Here is a 25,775-nt window from a genome sequence, read left to right on the forward strand (position 1 = left end):
GAGTGTGATGCTAAGTGAAATAAGCCATACAGAGAAAGACAGATACCATATGGTTTCACTCTTATGTGGATCCTGAGAAACTTACCAGGAACCCATGGGGGAGGGGAAGGAAAAAAAAAAAAAAAAAGAGGTTAGAGTGGGAGACAGCCAAAGCATAAGAGACTGTTAAAAACCGAGAACTGAGGGTTGATGGAGGGTGGGAGGGAGGGGAGGGTGGGTGATGGGTATTGAGGAGGGCACCTTTTGGGATGAGCACTGGGTGTTGTATGGAAACCAATTTGTCAATAAATTTCATAAAAAAAAATAAAAATAAAAATAAAAGAAAAGTCCAGCCTAAACCTGACTTGGAGGAAGGTCTTTGAAAAGACTGTACAATGAGAGCCCCTCAAAGGCCCCCTGAATGTTGTCTCCCTCCAATACAACACTAATTATCTTCTGTCCTCTGACTTCCATGGAGCAGAGGAAGGAGCATCTGTCTCTTCTGATATTCTAAGAAGGTGGATATCAGACTGGAAGGTCTTCCCTGATCAAACAGCAAAATTCTAAACACATTTTTCAATTTTCCCACGTATACCCTGATTTACGGGAAAGCCAAAGTTTGCTGCAAAGTCTGGAGGTGAATTTGTTTAAGAGAGGTGAAATGAACACTGTTGGCTGGCATTCTCACCTTTCTCATTCCTCATAGGACCTAGATTTCATCCATTATCTCATCCTCTCTCAAACAATGCAAGTGCCCCAAAGTCAACCGACCCTACCCCCTCGCTCCGAGGGTGAGCCTGAAGGTCTAAGACGTGGTTTTCAACTGGAGGTGATATTGCTCCCCAGGGATGTTCGGCACTGCCTGGAGATATTTTGGATTGTCACAACTAGGGGGAAGTCCACTGGGTAGAGGCCAAGGACACTGCTAAACATGTTGCCATGCACTGGACAGCCCCCCCCCCCAATACTATCCAACCCAAAAATCCCAGTAGTCCAATAGTAGAGAAACACTGGTCTAAGGGTAATGGCATCCCCCTTCCCAAAGATTGATTTAAGTTTGCAAGAGTTTCTTGGAAAGTTGTTCCTGGCTTCCAGAGGCCATCTTCCTTTCTGCTGGGTATGGTGGTGGACTGATGTGACATCCGGAACTGCCACTGACATAGTGCCCCCCCCTGGGTTATGCCCTCCTGTGTATGTGAAGACAAGGTCCATATACACAGGAGGGCGTAACCGCTGGATAAAGCTGACATTGAAGCTTATACCACCACTCTGAACTTCAGTTCTGTGAGCCAATAAACAATCCTCATTGTATAAGCCAGTTTTGACGGAGGATTTCAACTACCTCTATTTTGACTTCAGTCTGTACTTCCTAATTAAGTTCCTTCCAGCTTATCTCTTAACTCACACAAAAGACTCTGCAGGGCAAAGCATCCTGTGATGGGAACCCGAAATTACTCCCTCAAGCAGTAACCACTGCCCCAAGCCAGCAAGACCCCACGTGATTGACTCCAAGACAATGATCTACCTGAACTTCAATGCCTACCAGCACGTACCCGCCCACCTTTGTCCCACATTCTCCTTAAAGAAACCTAGAAGTATTTTCAGCACTTTGGAGACAGTCTATGAGACTCTAGTCTGTGGTCTTCCTGGTGTTGGCCTCACTGAAATAAATCCCTTTCCCGTTTCACCACCACTGTCTCTCGGCCTTCGAATTTTGTCAAGAGTGAGTGGCTGGCCTGCTTGGGACTCCTGCAGCCAGGTGCTCTTGCAGCCCTGTGCCCTCGTTACAATTTAAATTGGGTTTTTACAGGGGTGCCTGAGTGGCTCGGTAGGTTAAGCATCCGACTTCGGCTCAGGTCATGATCTTGCAGTCCGTGAATTCAAGCCCCGTGTTGGGCTCTGTGCTTAACTGACTGAGCCACCCAGTGCCCTGAGAAATGACCTTTGAGAGGGGTACCTGGGTGGCTCAGTCGGTTAGGCGTCCAACTCTTGGTTTTTGACTCAGGTCATGATCTTAGTTTTCGGTTTCAAGACCTGTGTCAGGCTCTGCACTGATAGTGTGGAGCCTGCTTGGGATTCTCTTTCCCTCTCTTTCTGCCCCTCCCCTACTCATCCGTGCGCACTCTCTCTCCCTCTCTCAAAATAAATAAATAAAAATTAATAAATAAAAATTTTAAAAAGTAAAAAGAAGGGAGAAATGACTTTTGAGAGAAGATACTAAGGAGATGAGAGTGTGAACAAAACAGACACCAAAGAAAGGAAAGCATTCTAGGTTAAGGGAACGGCCAGTGCAAAGTCCTGAGGCAAGAACTCTCCTGGTGTGATGAAGGAATCACAAGAAGGTAGCGTGGCTAGGGTGGAGTGAATGAAGGGGTAAGAGGCATTAGGGGTGAGGTCAGAAGTAAAGGGAGGGGCTTTGTAGCCATTCTATGAACTGTGGCTTTTACTTCCACAGAAATGGGGAACCACTGAGGGGTCTTGAGGGGGAAACCATAGTCTGGCTTCGATTTTAAATATCAGTTTCCTGGCTGTCGTGTAGAGATTAAGGATGGCAAAAATAAAAGCTGATGATTGCAGCAATGCCGTGAATCATGGTGGTAAGTAACAGGTTGGAAGTAGTGGAGATGGCAAGACACCGGATTTCAGACGTATTTGAAGGAGCCAACAGTTCCCTGAACAAAGTAGATAAAACACACTAGGAAAAAAAATGGCCTACAAACTGTGAACACAACCGCTGAACTTCTGACTCCCCGGCTACAAAGAAAAAGAACACCAGCCCTGGGTGTGTTAAAGGTTGACTTGTCAAGATGTATCACAATGTCAGGCATGTGGTTGAAGACAGAAGATACATGGTAACACACGGAGCAGTGTTAATATCCCCTGAACCAGACCGCCCCCAAAATTTCTGCTTCAAGTTGCTACAGATGTCTAGATCAAGAAACAATCCTCACAAAGATTCTGAGAAACTCAGCATTCCCTACAGTGACAACCAAAGAAGAATCAAACCAAACTTTACAACTGGATTTTAAGGATCCCCATGATTAATTTAAATCCCCATCGCAGTATAATATGGACAAAAAGAGCTATGTTGCCATTATCTTTTTATTAGTATTGCATCTCATTTGAGAGAGCCTCGTTTACCCTCAAGACAAATCTCAAAAGCACATTCAGAATGGATGCTAGGCATTGGGGAACACATCGAAGAGAATGCAAATAAAAAATATTTTAAATTCTTAAAGGATGTATCTATCCTCCAGTGATCCTGTAGAACTCGAGACACTTGAGGCCGAATTTTCCTCAACCAGGTCTTTTGTATAAAAATTACTCAACTGGGTGTGGTGACGCTACTGTCCCATAATAAATGTATTCATGTATCACTACACTCCCTTTAGACCCTATTAAAGCCCATTGTCTGCCTGTCGGACAGATTATTGGCTAGATTCTCACGTCTGTTCAGACCCCAAAGCATCTAGATAAGGCATTATACAAAAGTAGCACCAACACGTTTTAAATCACCTTTAGCATAGACAGTAGTTAATAAAGGACTCTGCCTCATTAAGTGGTTTCCAGCAGCGCCCTTTACTTTACCATAAATACTATTTCCCCATCTTTAAAACGGGCATAATGGTATTTTCCTGGAGGACTTGTTGTGAAGATTAGAGTTAATATTTGTAAAGCCCTCAGAACAGTGCCTGACAATACCCAGGGCTTATGTGTCCATTATTATTCTAAGACCTTTGCTCCGCAGCATCTCATGGATTTAAATTTAAATGCTCCTAAAAAGCAGAGAGACCAAAACTGTCAACTTTTCTCAACACTCCCTGATTTTATTAGCTGTTCGAGGCTTTCAAAGCATTTAGAACAAGACAGCAAGGAAGGTAACACGGTCAAAAGAAGAAAAGAAAAGGAACCCCGAGTTGTTTGCTAATGCCAGGTGTGCATTCTTCTTTCAAAATTTCGAGCATGGTTCTCCCGGATCATCCTTTGCGATTACACAGACTCTCGAAAACACGGTTTTGTGTTGTTCAGTAAAACAAATCCGTAGCCACTCTAAGAAAAAAGCGAAGCATTTCCCTTGACCACACTGAGATCTGCGTGAACGGCTTAGATGCGGGCATTTCTAAGACCTCGCTGAAGCGTAATCGTCAGAAAAACAGCAAGAGCGCTACAAGGCCTCACATTCAGGCTGCACTTGCCCTGCACTCGCCCGCAACCAAGAGCATCCAGGGGCAAAGCCGCGCCGCCGGCGCACGAGCCGCCCGGGCTCCGCGCCTCCCGCGGAGCACAAGAGGCTTGCTCGCCCGCGCCTCCCGGGTGCTAGCGAGGCCTAGGAAGCCGGCCCCGGGAGAGGAGAGGAGGGGCGGAGCGGGGCACCCCGGCCAGACTCGACGCCGGAGCCCCGGAGGGTGCGCGCGACCGCGGCGGCGGCGGAAGCGGGCGGGGCGGGCCGGGGGCGGGGCGGAGGCGGGGCGGAGGCGGGGCGGGGCGGCGGGCGGCCCTGCGGGCGCAGCGCGCGTTTCCGGCGTGCGCGGCGGAGCGCTCGGGCGGGGGCACCGCCGGCTTCGAATCGCGCACAATGAGACAGCGCTGAGCGCCGGAAGTGGGGCCGAAGGAAAACACGGAGAGGGAGCCCGGCCGGGACAGGAAGAGGCGGGGGACCGCGGCGGAGGTGGTGAGTGCTCCGGGGCGCCTTCTCCCCGCGTCCCTCCCAGACTCGCCTCCGGGGTGGGTCTCCGGTGGGTTCCCTCGTCTCCGGAGCAGAGGGCGGGCCCGGCCCGGGAGAAACGTTGGCTGCTTCCCCCGCCGGCCTCCTCGTCCCAATTGCGAGGACCGGGGAGCCCCCAGGCCGGCGGGGACTGAGCTCCCGGGTTCGAGTCCGCATCTTCACTTTGTGTCAGACCCTGCCGGCGCCGGGGAAGAAGGGACTTGGGTGGAGGCACTCGACCCCGGCCCCCTGGCCGGCCGGGGGGACCCCGGAACCCCATCGAGGAGGCAGGTCACTTCCTGCTTCCTGGTCCCCGAGGTGGCTTCGTGGCCAGGAGTGCGGGGACGCCTCCTCTTTCTCTGCCTCCGGCCTCGAAGGGTGGAAACTGAGGCAGATCGGGGGTGGGGCGATCAGACGGGGGGTTGAAGAGGGAGAAATGCTGTTCTTGACAAAACCAAACTTGTTTGGGGTTAGAGAATGAGGACTGGGGAGGTGAGCTGGACTTGTCTCTTGGTGGGAAACCCAGTCCCTTTCAGTAGAGGGGACTCTTGGTGGGGAGCGAGCCCCTCTTTAGCCCAGGCGACCGAAGCCTGTGGTTCTGGATAGTGGTAGTGAGGGGGAGCCGAAGCCCTTCCCTGGAGGTCGGAGAAGGGACAGAAAAGTGAAGCTGAGAGGAGATGAGCTACGTTCACGCAAAGTTTTGGTTACTTTGTATAACACTTAAAAGTAATTGCCAACTTTTTTTTTTTTAAGACTGTTTCCGGAGCTTTCTAACAGCGTAGGCTTGGGATGAGGGTTTTGTTTTGTTTTGTGGAGGAGCGCTTTTGTTTTATAGGTAAAGCCAACCAACTTGGTGTGAGTAACATTTTTTTTATACTGCAGTTCTCAAGACTGTAGGGAGCTTCCCTTAGTCACAGATGTAATCGTCACGTTAAATAGTAAGTACTAATTTTCATGGAGACTATTATAGGACTCAAGCAAGCCTCCCAACTTTGGGTGTAATGTGCTGATTATTAGGATGTGATGGAAATTAGGAAAGGAAGAGTTTCTTACAGACTTTTGAGCACCTGTGCAATAAACGTGTGGTATTTCACATGCTTGGTATGATATCTTGTTATGGTTTGATAATTTCCCAAAATGCCTTCTTCCAGGTGCAGAGTAAGAAAACTGAAGTCAAAGACCATGGGAGATGCCGCAAAACCTTATTTTGTGAAACGCGCTAAAGACCGAGGAACTATAGATGATGAGGATTTCAGAAGGGCTCACCCCCAGCAAGATTATTTAATAATGGATGACTATGTTAAAGGCCATAGCAGTAAAATGGAAAAAGGCCTTCCAAAAAAAAAATTAACACCAGGGAACTATGGGAATACCCCCAGAAAAGGACCATATGCTGTTTCCAGCAATCCCTATGCATTTAAAAACCCAATTTACAGTCAGCCCGCTTGGATGAATGACAACCACAAAGATCAGAGTAAGAGATGGCTCTCTGATGAACTTGCTGGTAATTCAGACAGCTGGAGGGAATTCAAACCGGGACCTAGAATTCCTGTTCTAAACCGACCAAGAAAAGACTCCTTTCAAGAAAGCGAAGATGGATATAGGTGGCAGGATGGACGAGGCTGCAGAACTGTAAGACGACTGTTTCATAAAGACTTGACAAGCCTAGAAACCATGTCAGAAATGGAAGCAGGAAGCCCTGGTAATGTGTTCCAACTTGTCAAGTGACAAGCCCAAAGTCGCAGTATCTTTTCTTTGTCATCCAAATGAGGTTTATTATTTTCAGCAATGCAGTTCCAATTTTTCATAGTCTCTGCTTATTTAATGCGAATACTCTTAAGAAAGAACTGTAATCGTGGCATTTGGGCAGCTTCAACACGTTGCATGTATTGGTCTCTTTAAAAGTTTACTGTGCCGTGAGGCTCGTTTTCCTTCGGTAAACATATTTCCCATTGGTGCTTTCTACAGAAGAGGGTGATGATATCCCCCTGGGGACTGTTTCATATTTTCTGAGTGGTGTATATGTATTTTCTAAATTATGTATTGTAATTTTGTATTTGAATAGTGAATGTGTCCATAATACAAATGACAGAATATAAAGCTAAAAAAAAAAAAAATCTTACTCGATGTAAATACACAATATAGACCACATAGATTTCCTGTCTCAGAGGATTATATGTCTTTTGGAGGGAGCATCGATCTCCAGAGGAGGATAGTCCAGGATTTTTTTTTTTTTTCTTTGCTCAACAGTGAGCTGCACGGCAAACAGACTGGGACACTTTAAGTTTCGAAAGTCAGAAATACAGATAAGTTTTGCCTTTTAGTTTCCGTAGAACCAAAACCCATTTCTAAGGGCCAGGTGTGCTTGATAATAATTGCCCCAAAGTGATTATTTATACATTTTTCTCAAAGGTGGATAGTAGATTTTGTCCATGTAGCCATAATTTCTATAAACAAGAAAATTATCTAATGGACAATAATTACTGAAATGAAATAAACTCATAAATATGAAGGAAAGAGTAAAACAGTATTTAGTCTGAAAATGCAAATTATGCTTGGAAAAATGGGCTTTTAAATTTATTGGCTGGGAGCCTTTTTTTAGTGACCATATAGAATGGGTGGCAAACTGGCCAGCACTTTAAAGTTGTTTGTTTGTTTGTTTGTTTGTTTGTTTGTTTGTTTTAAATTTAAATGCAGCTAGGCAATATTGGCACTCTCCTAGGTGTCCAGAGGCCTTTTTCTTTCATGTTATCTCACAGTGGCCAGCTTACATTTCTGTATTTTACTGGTAAGGAGTTTGATTTTGTGACCTGGACATGTAGAATACTTAACAGAGAAAATGTCACTTATTTTTAGAGGGTCTTTTGATAGTATTAAATGAGAGAAAAGGTGCTGTTTTATATTTCTTAAGGTAGGAAAAGCAAGAGAAAATTCCTTGTATCAAAGAGTACAAACAGAATGAGGTGTTACAAAGGAATCAGTCAGGAGAGAAAATCTTGGCCTCATAAATCTTGAAGCTAGAAAGGATGCTAGAAAGAACTTGAAGGAAGTGTCTGATGCAGTGCTCTGTCGTGATATATCAAGGTAGAATCACAATTTTGCAAAGCAGGCAGCTGTGGCTTGGCAAGGTTAAATTTATCCAGACTGATTATGCTGGGTGGTAGATGAGGAAGTGAACCTGAAATTGAGTACTGTGCTGCTTTGGCCATTAAGGGCCTCACTGGACCTTGAATTTGACAGAGGGAAACGGAACATGTATTGATAATTTCTTGACTTTTGATTTGTGTTTTTCTTTTTAAAAGTCTGTGTACATTTAAGTATTTTTGTATTACTGTGTCCAGGTAGGACATGGACATTTTAACTTAGTTACCAGTAGTTTAAAAAAAAAAAAAAGTTGATCTTGAGTAGCATTATAGAAACAAAAAGATTTATAGAACGAAAGTTTGCAACCAGACAAATACTAATAGGGACTGTTAACAGACTGAAAGCCTCATATATGTATTCTTGTTTAGTCTGAAAAGCAACCAAAAAAGTTGCTTTTAAGTGGTTTTGAACAGGAAGTACATACTTTTACTATCCTTTTAATTGAAGGCAATCCCCAAACCTCCATATTCTCTCCATATGAAAAAGAGGTATGTTCTTTCACATTTGCTAAATGAAGGACTGCTCAGCTTCTAGCCCTTGAAAATCTTCAGAAAGGAAATAATTTTAAGCTGTGGTATAAAATTGCTTACTGTAGAGAGAAATTAAATTTGAAGTATAAACTTTGCACTGCACTCAGGATCCTAAAAAGGATCTCGTTAAAGGGACTGAAATTTTCTTGAATCAGAATTATGTCTTAATAAGCAAGGGTCTCATTAAATGATGTGAGAAGATACAATGAAAATTATCTTAGAGTTGCTTTGTTTTTTAATACTTATTTTCTATCTTTCAGTTCTACGTTACCGCCCTGTACTTCATCCCTCACATATCCTAGATTGCCAATGTAATGTATTTGGGACAATGCCATTAGTGATCTTAGCTGGAAAATATCCACTCAAATACACATGTCCTTTGTGAATGGAATAATGGGCCATATGCAAATAAAATGTGGGAGACTTGGAATAGTGTATATAGAGAATTCATGTTACAAGACCCATGAGATGAGCTAGGTTGCCTTCCTCGAATTATGGGAACTCTTTAGCAGTACCCAGCTTTATCCTTCCAAGATTCCCGTCAATGAGATTTTACTTGCTATTTTTACCATGCAGTCCTGTGAAACTCAGTTCAGAAGGTGATACTGTCTTGTCAGTTACAGTCTGTTCTAAATGTGAATGGATATGGATTTTAGTAAGTTCTTTCCAGTTCTTACATTGTTAGATAAAAGGCTGGATTTCAGAATTCCATCCATGCTTCAATCTTTACTTCAAATCCTGTTAACTTTGATTTAGTCATGTGTCCCTGAACCAAGTTATTTTCTTGGGCCAGCATTTTCCCCATCTGTACAATGGGGATAACGTTAGCATCTATGACAGGATCACTGTAGGGATTAAACGAGGCAGTGCACATAAAGTGCTTGCATTGCATCTGTTGCATCAAAAAATACTCAGTAATGACAGCTGCTGTCATCATCATCTGAATTTCTGCAGCCATCCACTTCTCTGTATAAAAACAAGGAATGGGGTGCCTGGCTGGCTCAGTCTGTGGAGCGTGGGACTCTTGGTCTCAGGGTTGTGAGTTTGAGTCTCACGTTGGGTGTAGACATTACTTGAAAATAAAATGTTTAAAAAAGCAATAAGGAATTAATTGTACTCTTTGGAGGGAAATCGAAGTCACTCTGGAAAATGACAGCAAATAGGTGAGAAGCCTTTGTGATCAAGAAGGGAGGAGTTAAAGAAATTGGGTTCCATAGCAATTACAGTTTTGTAAGCTAATGTGGACTTTTCTAATGGGTATTGCACATATTAGTGTAAATCTCTAATGAGCGTCAAAGTAAGAAACTTATTATGAACACTGAAATCACAGATGTAATTATTTAGTGTAGACCTTGTAATGATAGGCAAATTACATGTGAATAGACACACAGCTAAGTTAAAAGAAGTTCTTGTCTCAGAAGCTTATGCAGACTGGGGTACCTGGGTAGCTCAGTCAGTTAAGCGTCCTAAGTGTCCAACTCCTGGTTTTGGCTCAGGTCATGATCTCACAGTTGGTGGGTTTGAGCCCTGCCTCAGGCTCTGCACTGATGGTGTGGAGCCTGTTTGGGATTCTCCATCTCCCTCTCTCTCTGCCCCTCCCCTGCTCTCTCTTTCTCAAAAATAAAACTTTAAAAAAAAAAAAAAGTTCATGCAGACCAAGAGCACTGTCCTTAAGATTATGATAAATTAATTGGGAGTAGAGGAGTGTTAAGTATTAAAGTAGACTGATTTTTGTCTGCAAATGATACTTACCTTTTAGTATTTTATTTGGTCCATTTTGATTGCCTTTTTAAAGAAACTATTTGTCCTAATACTTTAATTTCTTTTAATTGCCACATACTATCGAAGCTATTCACAGAATTTCACTATATATTCACCTGGTACTTTAAGCACAATGCTTGCTACTTTTTCTTTAGAGCTGTTCACAGTAGCTTTTTTCAAATTAGAGATCCTGTACCTCCCTTTTCTGACTCAGAATTTTTTTCAGTCAACTGATTCATTGTAAGTGCCATAGAAGAAATGAGTTCCACTGTAAACTTGACCTAGGAATTGGTTCATGCAGGGCTTTTCAGTACATTTCTATTTTGAAAGACTAATTTTTGGTAAGCCACTTAAACATTATTCAAACCATTTGTCACCATTTTAATTGGGGAAATGAGTTTTATTTTGATCATAGGTATTACTGGTAGCTTCATTTTCAGAGCTTGATAGAAGTTATCAAAGCTCTTGAAAACCATTGTTTATAGATCAATCCCACAGTCATCTTCAGTTTCCCAGATAGAAAAGTTGTAAGTTTAAAAAAAGGAAAAAAGTTTTATTAGTTACAAAGCTTGTAGAACTAACAGCAGAGTTTAAATGAATTAGTCTGTACATACAGAAAACTTTTTTTCCAACTACTGGTCGTTTTTCTTTGAAATGTGCTTAGTGTGCAGGCTGTTTAAAGACGCTAAAATGAAAGTAAAGATAAGATGGGAACTAGTCCTCAGTAAATACAATTTTGGCCTGGACTTCTTGTATGAATATGGGAGGAGGGCCCAATCACATGAAAGGTAAATTTACAACTAGATGATGGATTTTCACTCCAGATAAGAATGTAGTTGCTTTCTGACTTCTTTGGAGATAACCCTGTTGTCCTTTGCTCTGTTGAGCTTGTTCACTTACAAAAAATGAAAGCACATATGGATAGTTTTCATTGGAATGGCAAGTATACTTACAGGCACACTAGAATATGATACATTAACATTGTAATTATGACATACTAGGTATATTAGAATTCCAAGTATGCTTGCCTTCAGAGGATAATTTTTACTATTGCTTGAGTATGGGAGCACACCAGGAAGAAATGAGAAAATCACATTGGTTGAAATGGATTCTTTTTCAGTGTTCCAAAAAGAGGATTTCTGAGGACTGATGTGTCCAGATGAGGTGGTTAATGAATATTCACGCATTTTATCCATGGAAGAGCTTTCCTTTTGCTGTGTTCAGATGTCATTCTGATAATCACATGATTTACGTCATAAATATGTACGGTCTGCTTTTTCATCAGAGCAGTATTATTCAATATTGCCAATAATATTTTCCCCCTAACTTAAGAAAACAAGAAGCAGAGATCCAGACCTCGGAAGCCACGGAGGTCTAGAAATGAGGAAAATGAGCAGGACGGAGACTTGGAAGGCCCGGTGATTGATGAGTCTGTGCTTTCAATGAAAGAGCTCCTGGGCTTACAGCAGGCAGAGGAGCGATTAAAGAGAGACTTCATTGACAGGCTCAAAAGGGTAATGTCTTTTATTTGTTACTTAAAATCGTTGTCTTGGTTTAAACTGTGTTAGTAATTGGGAATATGTGCTTTGAGGAGTGAGGTATCCTACTGTAGTTATTAGTATTTAAGGACTACAGGTTAAAAAATAAAAGTGATAGTTTGATTTAATAGTTACTTCAAAAAAAATGACTATTAAGATAGTAAAGAGTGACAATAATATATTAACAGCTTTGAAAGTGATGGGGAAATCATTTCTGGCTAATTTTTGTTTGCCTGTATTTTGGAAGATACATATATATGTCTCTATAAATCTCTTCGAATTACAGCGACCAAGAAACTACCCTACAGCTAAGTACACCTGCAAACTTTGTGATGTTTTAATTGAATCCATTGCATTTGCCCATAAGCATATCAAAGAGAAGAGGCACAAGAAAAACATTAAGGTAACTTTAATGCAACCCAAACAAATATGTTTTACTTTTCAGTTGTTTTTACTTGTCATCTTTTGACTTTCCTCCCTTTAAGACTGTGATATTAATAACATGACTATATTATTGGATTTATTTTAGCCAAAATACTTTACATTGGTCAGGTATGTTTTGCGGGACAGTCTTGTGAATTTCTTTAAGAACAGTATCAGGATGAATGAAGTCATTAATAGGACATAGGTATATGCCCTTATGCCAGTCATGATAAAGCAGATAATTTGTCATTACTGTTTTAATGTTCTTTCCCTGCATTTTTTCCTAATTCCTGCCTTCTGTTATCACTTTATGTGCATAAAGAAGCATATAGGTTTGATGAGATGAAGACTAACACAGCTAAGGTGAGAGGGAGAGCTAAGAAAAATAATTCCAGAGTATTCTACAGGGTGTTGTCTCAGTGAATGGTAGAAGGTAAAAACTGTGAGTCATTTTTAATCTCAATATTGATCTTAAAAGGAGAAGCAGGAGGAAGAGTTGCTCACTACGTTACCCCCGCCTACACCCTCCCAGATAAATGCAATTGGTATTGCCATTGACAAAGTGGTACAGGAGTTTGGCTTACACAATGAGAACTTGGAACAGAGACTAGAAATTAAACGTATCATGGAAAATGTGTTCCAACACAAGTTACCAGGTATTTTCTAGATTTGTTTTTCTATTTAGCTACCTAAAAGTACCTCATTCATTTTTCCTACGAGTAGCGATTTTCATCTAACAGAACTTGATTTGCCGTGTCCTGAAGCTCTTAGTTTTTTGTGTGTTTTTGTTTCTCCTGGCTTTTCCCTAAGGTAACAAAGACTTTTACGTGCATTGTTTTTAAACCTGTTTTCACTATGAATTTCATTGTACACAGGTACTTTAAATGCCCCATATTATTGGGGCACTGTGAATCCCTTGTGCATATATTTGTTTACTTTCCTGTCTCTTTAAATTGACATAATATTTTGAGTTAAGAAGTACATTTGAGTAATTTTCAGGTTAGATGTACCAGAAAAGTTCTGTTTAACCACTTTTCAAAAGAATTGCAACATTTATAATGAGCTCTGAAAACTATTTTGTAATAGATCTTGTGTGCTGTTGGTTAATTTTCCAAGTTTTGCCCGTGGAGCCAGAGAAAACTATTTTATAGAAAGCTCCACAAGTGATTCTGACCCACAGTGAGAGTTGGAATCACTATTGAGAATTTATCACCATATCACCCATAGAATTATTTGTTCTACTGAGAAATCATTCATATAGTACATCATTCATGCTTCTGTATACTTTCATAAAAATAAAGGGCAGATATATGTTCATTTCATCATTTCTGTGTCTCATCCTTTACATTGTAGACAAGTTCCTGAAAAGGCATATGTAATTTCAATAATTTTTGCCATAGATTTCCATTGTAAAACTGAATGTACTTTGTCACAGAAGACTGTTACAACTCAAAGAAATCACTTGATTTCACCTTAAAAACCCCACAAAAAAAAATCCCTTGATGAGAAGGAATAATTTTTTGGCACAATGGTAGTAAACGGTAAAACTTAGGGAAAATGCTGTATGTAAATATAGGCAGGACACACACACACACACACACACACACACACACACACCCCTTCGTCTGAAGAGTGAATTGCTTATTGCCTAGCATTTTAAGTTAATATCAGTGATATAATTATTTTCAAAAGTTTTCTGAAATAGAGTATATTATGTTAAGGGCTTTTTTGTTCATAATGAGTATTCCTACTGAAAAGTAACCTTATGCTGAAGGTCATTTTTATGGTTATTTTACTGAACATGATCTTTATAGTAAATTACATCTATGCATGTTTTCTAAAAGGTAAAATGTTTCCGTTAACTCTTTAATATACTATCAAGTTTATAGATCTGAGACAAAGTTAGGCAGCCCTTTTTGACTTTCACATTGTAAAAATCATTGCAAATAGTATTTTCTGCACAAAATGAAAAGTAATAATTTAGAAATTTTTTTAGACATGTTTTACACTTGACATGAAAAGCGTGGCTGTTAAGCTAAACCACAGACAGTATAGCCTTCCCTGTTACATAAAATAAAAATGAAGACAACAGCAGAGAGTCAACGATTCCTTTTAGTTTATGCCAGACTTGAATACTGTCTTTCTTTCATGTGTAGTTTTAATTGGTGATTCCATTCCTGAAATAGCAGTGTTTTGTTATGACTTTTGAGAAATTTCACTTTATTTATGACTTACTTAATTTTTTTTTCAGATTGTTCTCTGAGATTATATGGGTCATCCTGTAGCAGATTGGGTTTCAGAAATTCAGATGTAAACATCGACATTCAATTTCCAGCCATTGTAAGTACAAAATGAAATGTTGGAATTTTCACAGAGTGGTATGGAAATTCTTTTTTTCAAATATGAGCTATGTATTGATATGTTTTAGATATTTGAAAATAGTGTAAATGTATTGGTGGCAGCTTTTTTTCCCTAAAATTTCAAGTTTTATGCTTTTCTGCCTACTTTAATGGGGCTTTTTAGATTCTGTTATCTTAAGAAGGTTAAATTATCTTGGTAAAGTCAACTTTCCTAACATCAGAGAATTTCAGATTTTAAACCGTGTGTACATGTAAACATTTTTGACCCAAAAGCTCAATTCGCTCCTGAGTTTCCTCTTCTATACATCTACTTTGTTAAAGAATTGTGCTTTTAAAGAACCACACCTAGCCTGGATTTCTGGTTTAATGTAATTTAAAAAGATGTTGATGATTCAAAATTTTGAACCTGGAAGGCACTTTCGTAGATTATCTATTTATCTGTTGGTGGTTCCCCAGGCCAGGTTGCAGATGGCTTATGCCCATTTGCCTGGGTTGCTAGTTAATAAAGAAGGTTCCTGTGGAGGTTCCTCAAAAAATTAAAAATAGATCTACCTTATGACCTGGCAATAGCACTGCTAAGAATTTACCCAAGAGATACAGGAGTGCTGATGCATAGGGGCACTTGTACCCCAATGTTTATAGCTGCATTTTCAGCAATAGCCAAATTATGGAAAGAGCCTAAATGTCCATAAACTGACAAATGGATAAAGAAGATGTGGTTTATATATACAATGGAATACTACTTGGTAATGAGAAAGAGTGAAATCTGGCCATTTGTAGCAATGTGGATGGAACTAGAGGGTATTAAGCTAAGTGAAATAAGTCAGGCAGAGAAAGACAGATACCATATGTTTTCACTCATATGTGGATCCCCTCCCCCCTGGAGGAAAAAAAAGATACAGAGAGGGAGGGAGGCAAACCATAAGAGACTCTGAAATACTGAGAACAACCTGAGGGTTGATGGGGAATGGGGGAGAGGGGAAAGTGGGTGATGGGCATTGAGGAGGGCACCTGTTGGGATGAGCACTGAGTGTTGTATGGAAACCAATTTGACAATAAATTATATTTAATTAAAAAAATAAGGGGCGCCTGGGTGGCGCAGTCGGTTGAGCGCCGACTTCAGCCAGGTCACGATCTCGCACTCCGTGAGTTCGAGCCCCGCGTCAGGCTCTGGGCTGATGGCTCAGAGCCTGGAGCCTGTTTCCGGTTCTGTGTGTCCCTCTCTCTCTGCCCCTCCCCCGTTCATGCTCTGTCTCTCTCTGTCCCAAAAATAAATAAACGTTGAAAAAAAAAATTTTTTTAATAAATAAATAAATAAATAAATAAACAAACAAATAAATAAAAATAAAGGGAAGCACCCTATATGTCTATTTTACAACCACCCCTTTCTTGCCATCCCTAACTGCTATAGCTACATAGTCAACTGACCAATAGATTCTACTCTTCCTTTAACCTTAAATTCTGATGAGTAATTTACCAGTATAGTGGTTATTTTAGTCTCATCATTCATTTAGCAAATATTCACTGAGTCCATGTTGTATGCCAGGAACTACACTAGATTCCAGAGGACAAAACAGGTAGGATTTCTCCCTCATGGAACTCATAGCTGGTGGAGGAGATAAGTAATTACATCTATACGATTGATTGTAATGAGAGCTATGCAGGGGAACAAGGTTCTGTGACAGAAAAGAACAAGGGATGTGTAGATCCAGTAGTCATGAAGGTCCCCTTTGAAGTGATAACATTTAAGCTAGGCTCTAAATGATGGATAAGAGTGGAGAAGTGAAAGGGTAAGTGTTTGGGGCAGAGGAAGCAGCGTTTGCAAACACCCTAAATCAGTATGAGTGTGACCTATTCAAGTTGCTGAAGGGATGATTGTATAGCCAAGGTGGAGGGACCAAGAGAAAGAAGCAGCATTAAGGTAGGATAGACTAGAGCCCAACATGCTGGATCTGTGGGCCGTGGGAAAGTTGCACTGTGACCTAAGGGCAATAAGAAGCCATTGAGAGTTTTAAGGAGAGGCATGACTAGGTCTGATTTATGACGTTAAGTGGTTTTGGTTCCTATGCAGACCAAGGATTGGAGAGAGGCAGGGCTAAAGTAGTCTTCTAGAGGAGAGGTGATATTAACAGTGTCATGTCTTTGAGATGTGCTGTGAGGCCGATTACCTCAGGAATGAGTTAATCAGGAGTTAACTGTGTAACTGGTCTCTTGCCCTCATCTGGTGCTCATCTCTCATGCCTCTGTTGTGTGCACATAGCATGATTAATTTCTTTACTTGGGTAGCAGTGTGCTTTCTAATTTGGAAAGGTCTTTGGATAACTTCAGATGACTGTGTATTATCTCAGTGAAATAGAAGTATATATGGATTCCTGATGTATTCATTGATTTGTTTCCTAGATGTCTCAGCCAGACGTTCTCTTACTTGTTCAAGAATGTTTAAAGAACAGCGGTAAGGCCAAACTCTTCCCATATTTTGCTCTTAATTGTTTTATTTTCTCTGTAATTTAGATATATCTTATTTGTCAGATGTTGAAAATAGGAAGTCATGTGTCTTTTAATTATTTCTCTGGGTAATATCCAAACAGAAAACCAAAGCAAATGCCCATGAATTATTAGCTAGTTGGGAGTCCTGCTAATTGTTCCACAATGCAAAATAACTGTTTTGTAAGTAAAGTTTTTAGCTTGCTGATAATGTCACAATTTGTAAAGATTGAGTCCTAAACCCAGACTGAAAAGATGCAAAATACGTAAAATTTACTCTTGAGGGCAAAACTAAAGTGTGATCTGCTTTATTCTTTAACTTAATACTTTATAGACGATAAACAGATGCGACCCAACTCTGATTAATAACTCAGCAAACACTTGTTCCCGGTTAGGGTTACTAGTCATCCGGAGTAATGTCCAGCTTAGGACTTTGAGTTTTTAATGCTCTCCGTAGGCCTCATTAAACTGTCTCATCTCAATTAGTCTTTCCCATCCTTCTTGTTTTGGTTGACTGAAACATTTAAACATTTCTTCTTACTTCAGTCAAGATGTATTTTGAGCCCAGATATTTTAGTAGTTTTTGCAGCAATTTTGTTTTCCAGTGTCCTGTCCACATTTCGAATTACCTGATCCACATAACACTTACCTGTCCTGATCCAGTAATGTAGTCGTTTCTAATCAAACGTGAATTTTGCGAAATGAAGGTTTTAAGTTAATGTGATTACTTGATTATTGTACATAATACTGTTCTCCTTTTCAAGTCATCTCAGCTGTATTTCATAATCATCTTTCAAAAGGCTGAACAGATTAAGTCACAACTTGTACTTTATCTAGTTCTGCTTTTAAACAGAATTTAATTAACCTACTTAATATTTTTTTCTTCTTTCCTCAGAGTCTTTTGTTGATGTTGACGCAGACTTCCATGCTAGGGTACCAGTGGTGGTGTGTAGAGAAAAGCAAAGGTCTCTGTTTCTTTAAGCTGTTTATATATTAAATAGAAACTTGCCAGAAGCACATGTACTTTATTATCTTCATGTCCAGTTTCTAGAATAACAGGCTTCTTATGTGGTTAATTTCACAGGCTTACTATTAGCATTCTCTCTATACTTTTGGCATTTGATGCAGTAGGAAAAGGTGTTTTATTTTAAGAAGAATAGAATTATTTGAAAGGAAGTATAGGGAGGAAGCATCTTGACCCATTTGGTTTCAGTATAAAACAGCTTTATCAAATCATTACTTGATCGAGCCGCCTTACATTGCCATCCTTTTCAGCAGCATTTTTAGCAGCGCTGAATAACAATTAGTGTGACTTCCCCCATGTGTCTCTTCCTCCATCTGGAAGCATCATCACCACGTTAAATGGATGGTTTGTAGGCTGTAATGAGTCTTCATTAGGCAGATTCCTCCAACTCTTGGGAAAACACTCTTTTATTCTTACAAAGATGAATCCATACTCTCATTTGAAACATCTTACAGTATTTTCCTTATTTTCATTTCCCCTCAGAAATAGTTTTAGTCTATGAAAATACAAAGTTCTAGTTCTGAAAAATAAAATTCGCTCAGAGAGTAGCTGCCCTATCTTTTTCTTAATGAAATGGCCTAAATAACCCGTAAAGATTTAGTAAGTTTTTAATTTTCATTTTGAAGATCTTTATTATCAGTATAAATTAGTTGTCAGTGTTTAAAAGATACCTGATACCTGCATAACACTTTTTATCCTTCTCTTTTTCTCTCCCATCCCCACCCTTTACCCCACCAGTGGTCTTCTTTGTAAAGTGAGTGCAGGAAATGAAAATGCTTGTCTGACAACAAACCATTTAACTGCCCTTGGAAAACTTGAATCAAAGCTGGTTCCTTTGGTGATTGCGTTTAGGTACTGGGCAAAGGTAGGTTTGAGTTCTTTAAATGCGCAAATACATACTATGTATGCATAAACAGTATGCTTTGATTTTTGCATGGTTAATTTAATCTTAAATGTTTGGATGCATATTTATAGACATGAAGGGAATAGGCATCTGAGTATTGGAACAGAAATTTTAATGTCTACGGAAAGGAAAATTTAGTATTTCTGTTTCACTATAACAGTATTGCTCAAAAGATCAAAATGATTTATAGTGCTTATTAAAATTCAGATTTATAGGTCAAATCCCAGAGGATATGGTCCAAGAATTTACATTCTAACTAGTTTCCCAAGGTGATTGTTAGGCACAGGAAAGTTTGAGATAAACCTTCTCATACCATTTCCAATAATGTACCCAGAGACTCCAAAAATGGAAGCCACTCTCTCGTCGTGCTTACGTTTCTATAATGTTTTAACTATGACATCTCAATATTTATTAAGCACTTAGTATTTCCTTAAAACATAAGGTCCCATCATGATTATAAAATTGAGATTCTGGGTAGGTGCTTTGTAGAGAAAAGCCAAAGCTTTACTAATTAAGATATGACAGTAACAGTAGGTAGTCCCTGTTGCCCCAGTCCGGGATAAACAGGGGACTGCTTTACCCTTAACTGGGTGAGTTGATAATTACAATATGCCATCCTTTGAAAGCTGCTTCCTGCTTCATCCCTAAGTAGGCTATGCTCTTAAATTGTTTTTCCTGTTAGTGCTAATGAATTTGCCTACATTCTCTCCCCAATCATCTTTTTGACCAAGCGTGAATTTTCAAGGCAGTAGCTTCAGATGAGGGGACCACTAAACTGAGCAGAGCCAGTTGGCTTGTATTTGGGATTGAACTGTCATTTTGATTACATTAATAAGTGGGCTTTTTTTAAAAATATTTATTTATTTTGATAGAGAGAGAGAGAGAGAGAGAGAGAGCGCGTGCATGAGTGGGGGAGGGGCAGAGAGAGAATCCCAAGCAGACTCCACTCTGCCAGCACAGAGCCTGGGGCTCAAACTCACCAGCGGTGAGATCATGACCCTGAGCTGAAGTCAAGAGTTGGATGCTTAACTGACTGAGCCAACCGGGAACCCCATGATTTCATAAATAAGTGTTTTCACCAAGTGAGTGGATTTGCCGTGGGTGTCAAAAAATGAAATAACACGGGCACCTGGGTGTTTCAGTCGGTTGAGTGTCTGACTGTTGATCTTGGCTCAAGTCATGATCTCAGGGTTGGTTGGTGAGTTCAAGCCCCACATCTGGCTCTGCGCTGACAGTGTGGAGCCTGCTTGGGGTTTTCTCTCTTTGCCGCTCCCCAACTTGTGCACACATGTGCACATGCTCTTTCTCTCAAAATAAATAAACTAAAGTTTTTAAAAAAATGAAATAACAAATATTAGTTTAATTAACGAGATTAAAATTTGAAATTGAAGTTGCCACTCAACCACAGTAAGTGGTTGCTTCAAAAGTATGAGGAAGTTTTATTTTTTGTCATTGTGGTGTTCTATTCTGAGAAGTAAACCATCTAACACACAGGAATGAAGTTACACGTTTGTTTGGTTGGGTTTTTTTAATGTTTATTTATTTTTGAGAGACAGTGCAAGTGAAAGAGGGGCAGAGAGAAGGGGACGGGATCTGAAGCAGGCCCTGTGCCGACAGCAGCGAGTCCAGTGTGGGGCTCGAACTCACGAACCATAGGATCAGAACCTGAGCCAAAGTCAGACACTCAAGCGACTGAGCCACCCACGTGTCCCGAAGTTAGAGGTGTTCGAAAAAATTGTGTAAATGATACGTTGATAGAAAAGAACGTTTACTCTTTTTTCTCTCATTTGTAGCTTTGCAGTATAGATCACCCTGAAGAAGGAGGTTTGCCACCATACGTGTTCGCCCTGATGGCCATTTTCTTTCTGCAACAGAGGAAAGAACCCCTTCTGCCTGTTTATCTAGGATCATGGGTATAACATTTTTTTGCTTATATATCTGATAGTGATTTTATTACAGGGCCACAGTTGCTTACGCATAATTTCAAAATCTAAAAACCTAACCAGAACTGACATGAATTTGTTTTTCCTCCTAGTCTGAACATTCATGCCTCTCACTGCTGAAATATTAATGTATTTGACTACAAGATGCTGGCCTGTACTGTGCTAGGGGTAGCAATAGTTCTCTAAACTGAGAACCCTCTTAATTTGTGAAACACACATGAGCCTAAGGGTTTTAAACAAGAGAATGTGAACCTGAATTAAATTTATCCTTTGGTACATACTTCCTCTGAGTATGACTAGATACTTGAATTTACAAATCACCTCCAGACAGACTGCATGAAGCATTTGGTTGCTGTAACTTTCTGTTTCTAGTCTCTCAGCCCTCTGCATTCCCCATTCCCTGTGAAACAAAAGGAAGGAGTTGAGATTGCTGGCTGTACTGCAAGATGCAGAGCATTGTCACCGCTTGAGTAATATTTTCGTGTTTAAGATGATTCAGAATTCAGTGATGTGGCCGCTCTTTCCTGCATAGATTAAGGTTGAATTGGTTTATTCAAATAGGATTTAAGGAGAAACCGTCTCAAAGTCAAGATACCATTCTCATCCTCTTAGAAACCTCACTTTTAAACCCTAAGTGTTTATCTTGAGAACATCTTATATGTACACTTCCTGTATAAAAAGTCTCCCTTGGTGAAAAGCTTATTTGGGCACATTTGGTATTTTAACCACTTTTCTTCCTACTGTACCCAGGATTCTCATCATTTAAGGAGAGTATGTTCTACGGCAGTAGCTCTTACCTATGGGTACATAGCAAAATTGTATGATTATAGGGAAAAGTTTTTTCTTTGTACTTAACAGATTGAGAATTAAGCAAGGACCTGCTGGGTCCTAGGAACAAAGACTAAAGCAGAATGAGCCCCTCGTAAATGGTCCCGGCAGAGGGATCGCAGTCGGCTCTGTGTCCCAGTGGCCTGAAGGGCCCTCTCTTTGTGCTTGTACTGAACTGAAAGGATGCACAGGCCCAGCGGGTGTCTGCTAGACTGCTCTCCTGGTGGAGCGAAGAGAGAACAGTCAACCCTTAGCCGATAAAGAACCTTTTCCATCAGACCCAGAGGGGAGTCTGTCTCTGAAGTTTTCCTCTCATGTTAGTCCAATAGAGACAGGATGTTAGGATGGAACCAAACCAGTTAGACTCTTGAGAGCACATTGTATGGGTTCCCATACTCACTATTGTCTTGGTGAGCTATGCCTTTCCTTGGGTCCTGGTCACCTCTGAGTAGTCCTCTGTCACTGCTGTGAGGATGCAGGAAAAAGGATGTTTCTATTCTGGTAAGGGGGTTCTCCTCAGGATTTACTTAAGACTACAGTAGTATCAATATACCCTTTCCTGTGGCCAGTATATTACATCCTAGGCAGTGATACTGGAAATTCTCTATGGTGACACTAAATTTGATTGTGATTATACCATTTGTTCATTTAAGATTTAATGAGAGAAACAGGTATGTGGTGGTCAAACATGGATTGAATTCTATGGATCAAATAAGGCACACTCTACTGCTTGAACCAAAATGATCTGCAGTTTTCAATGTTTTAAGCTAGTCAATTGCCAGTACTAGAGTCTTACCAATGCTAGAAGCTTCTGCTAGAGTCACAGAAATATAAAGCAAGTGAAGGTAAAGAAGTTAATTTCAGTCCCTTATTGGTGCCAGAAATTTTACATCATTATTTTTGTAGAAAATCCATTGAAGATTTCTAAATGATGTGGATGAAAGTATCTAAACTGTTCATTCCTTCACAGTCTTTAAAACACTATGTAGGTTTGTCATTGTATTTGGCCCTGAAGGGAATACACAGATGAATAAGACAAAATTCTCCATGAAGAAGTTTAGAATATCCTATCTCTGTGCCCTAATCTGTCTCCTCAGAAATTCTTCAGCCATTCTCTCCCAACCTATGCAGACCTCTTCCATATTGGGGGCTGTCCTCGCTGACCTCTTAACTTCCATGTATTGTTAGTAGACCTTGATTTGACTAAAAGTTGAAATCATAGTGAGTAATGACTGATGAATAGGTTTAACCTTGTCTGCTCATCATCTTTTGTCCACTACAATAATATCTTATTAGTCTCCTAGTAAATATTGTTTGGGATCTGTCTTGTTTTGGGTTATATAGGCTTAGCCTTTAGCAAACAGTCCTTTACACATGAAGGATGCCAGGTAACGAATGTAATGGAAAGAAGAGTAGTTTAACGTTTGATAGCCCTACAATTCCTCCAGCTCTTGTTATTTATACATATCCCTGTGACCTCCAGCAATTTATTTTCTCTGAGCCTCGGAGTCCTTATCTGAAAAATTCTGAAATGAGACCATGAATGTAAAGTTCCTAAAACAAAGTAGGAGAACAAATGTAGTCCTTTTCTCTCTCAATAGGAAGTCAGGTTCTACTTATGAAATGGAGGCATGAACTCCTAAGCAAGTGATCCATGTATAAGTAACAGCTATAAATTCTCAACAAAATGCCAAAAAAAAAAAACAACCAACAACGCGAACGCTCTGGAGACTGAACAAGTGCAAGCCGACTTTGGAGAGAAGTCAGACCTTGGAGCAGGTGGCCAACACAGAGCGAGTGTCCATTTTTTCTGTGGCTTTACCCCTAAAGGCAGCTCTGTGAGAAAAACCAGTCCCCTTTCTGGCAAGAGGAATTAGGGCTACCAGATAAAGGGGAAGAACCCAGAAGGGAAAGATATTAGAAGTGGAACCCTTAACTCTGTGTATAAAATCAACTCATCTCTAACTTCTGAACCGGGCCAGTCTGTTGGATTAACGATCTTGGATGTCATCACTCTATACTCAGAAAAAAGGGGGAAAAAAAACAAAAAAAACCTAAACAAAGTGAAAATCAACAGCTCTTCTTAGATCCATCAGAGAATTGAGGTCACAGGGAAAACCATTGCCCAAAAAATTGGAGAGACAGGCAAATAGAGCAAATTATAACTTATCAGAGCAGGAGGCCAGGAACGGAGCCTATACCAGGGTAGGAAGGCTTAGACTATGGCTCTGGAGGCTCAGTATGGACAGGCTTGAGCGTGAAAAATAACAGGGAGCCCCAGTCTTAGGGGACCCCCAACAATTTCACAGGTTTTACTTCCAGGAACCCCCACCAGCTTCTCGGGGTGAAGATCCAAGAAAAATCCCCTTGTGCTTTGGCCGAGGGAGAGAAAAAGTCGCAATTTTAAAGTATGCCCAGAGCATTCTGTTCTTCTAAACAAGCTTGCCTTCAAGGGAAACTTTTAACCAGGGCTTAACTGACCTGGAGGAAAGGAGAGTACCTAACTCCAGCCCCTTTCCTGACCTTTCCTGTCTTCTTACCTGGGGGAAGGCAGGGGGAGGGTCTCAGTCACTAAAAGACTGAGACCTGATCATAGGACTATATAGAATGCTTCCCCTCCCCCCAGACCTCACCACCACATCATTAGGGCTCCTGCATAAAATGGGATTATAAGAGAAACACCTCATTTCAGAAGAAATCTGTTAGGAAACCCAAAGACAACAGGGGAGACAAAAACAAGGACACCAGATGAAGTTTTAGCCTCTTGACACCTACAGCTACAACAAACACATAGCCTAACTCCTAGCAAAATAAAACCTCACACTTGGGGTGCCTAGGTGGCTCAGTTGGTTGAGCGTCTGACTCTTGATTTGGGCTTAGGTTATGGGATTGAGCCCCAAGCTGGGCTCTGTGCTGAGAGCATGGAGCCCACCTGGGATTCTCTCCCTCTCAAAATAAATGAATAAACATTCCACCAAAAAAAAAAAAAAAATAAATAAATAAATAAAAAATCTTCACACTAAAGGCCTGTCTCTGTCCCTTTTACCCAGTACATCTATCTAGCTTTCCACCAGAAAATTACAAGTCGTATTAAAAAGGCAAAAAAAAAAAAAAAAAAACCACCATAGTTTAAAGAGTCAGAGCAAGCATTGGAATTATCCAACTGGTAAATTAAAACAACTTAGATTAAAATGCTAAGGTCTCGGACAGAAAAAATGGGTGACGTGCAAGAACAGGTGGGTAATAGAAGTGGAGAGATAGATGGGAGCCCTAAGAATCAAAAGGAAGTGCTACAAATAAAATATGTAACAGAAATAAAGAATGCCTTCAGTGGGTTCATCAGTAGCTTGGACACAGATGGGCAAAGAATCAGTGCGCTTCATTCAGTAGAAGCTTCCCAAACTGAAAAGCAAAGATCAAAAAACAAAACCAGAGCAGACTATCAAAGAACTGCAGGACAATTACCAGGAGTTGTGAGACATATATATATATATATATATATATATATATATATATATATATATATATATAAAATGAGAGTATCAGAAGGAGAAGAGAAAGGAACAGAAGAAATAATTGGGGATAATGATGACTGAAATTTTCCAAAATTAATGGCACTTTTATTTTTTTTTATTTTTTTTTTTTTATTTTTTTTTTTTTATGAAATTTATTGACAAATTGGTTTCCATACAACACCCAGTGCTCATCCCAAAAGGTGCCCTCCTCAATACCCATCACCCACCCTCTCCTCCTTCCCACCCCCCATCAACCCTCAGTTTGTTCTCAGTTTTTAAGTCTCTTATGCTTTGGCTCTCTCCCATTCTAACCTCTTTTTTTTTTTTTTTTCCTTCCCCTCCCCCATGGGTTCCTGTGAAGTTTCTCAGGATCCACATAAGAGTGAAACCATATGGTATCTGTCTTTCTCTGTATGGCTTATTTCACTTAGCATCACACTCTCCAGTTCCATCCACGTTGCTACGAAAGGCCATATTTCATTTTTTCTCATTGCCACGTAATATTCCATTGTGTATATAAACCACAGTTTCTTTATCCATTCATCAGTGGATGGACATTTAGGCTCTTTCCATAATTTGGCTATTGTTGAGAGTGCTGCTATGAACATTGGGGTACACGTGGCCCTATGCATCAGTG

General features: G+C 40.3%; 1 protein-coding gene across 8 annotated transcripts in view; it reads left to right on the forward strand.

Moving 5' to 3' along the window:
* Nucleotides 1-4,526: 4,526 nt before the first annotated feature.
* TUT7 (terminal uridylyl transferase 7) overlaps nucleotides 4,527-25,775 on the forward strand; it is a 62,406-nt gene continuing 41,157 nt past the window's right edge. For 3 of the 8 annotated variants that reach the window (XM_047831556.1, XM_047831555.1, XM_047831557.1), the window contains exons 1-10: nucleotides 5,183-5,622; nucleotides 5,836-6,386; nucleotides 11,452-11,633; nucleotides 11,944-12,060; nucleotides 12,559-12,736; nucleotides 14,332-14,420; nucleotides 16,841-16,892; nucleotides 17,820-17,889; nucleotides 18,687-18,813; nucleotides 20,646-20,765. In XM_047831556.1, the coding sequence (XP_047687512.1) occupies nucleotides 5,867-6,386; nucleotides 11,452-11,633; nucleotides 11,944-12,060; nucleotides 12,559-12,736; nucleotides 14,332-14,420; nucleotides 16,841-16,892; nucleotides 17,820-17,889; nucleotides 18,687-18,813; nucleotides 20,646-20,765 (1,455 nt within the window). In that variant the 5' untranslated portion in view covers nucleotides 5,183-5,622; nucleotides 5,836-5,866. The other 5 variants (XM_047831551.1, XM_047831550.1, XM_047831552.1 and 2 more) reach the window with 5 other exon arrangements.

Source organism: Prionailurus viverrinus, chromosome D4 (assembly GCF_022837055.1).
Source record: "Prionailurus viverrinus isolate Anna chromosome D4, UM_Priviv_1.0, whole genome shotgun sequence".
In the NCBI taxonomy this organism is placed as follows: domain Eukaryota; kingdom Metazoa; phylum Chordata; class Mammalia; order Carnivora; family Felidae; genus Prionailurus; species Prionailurus viverrinus.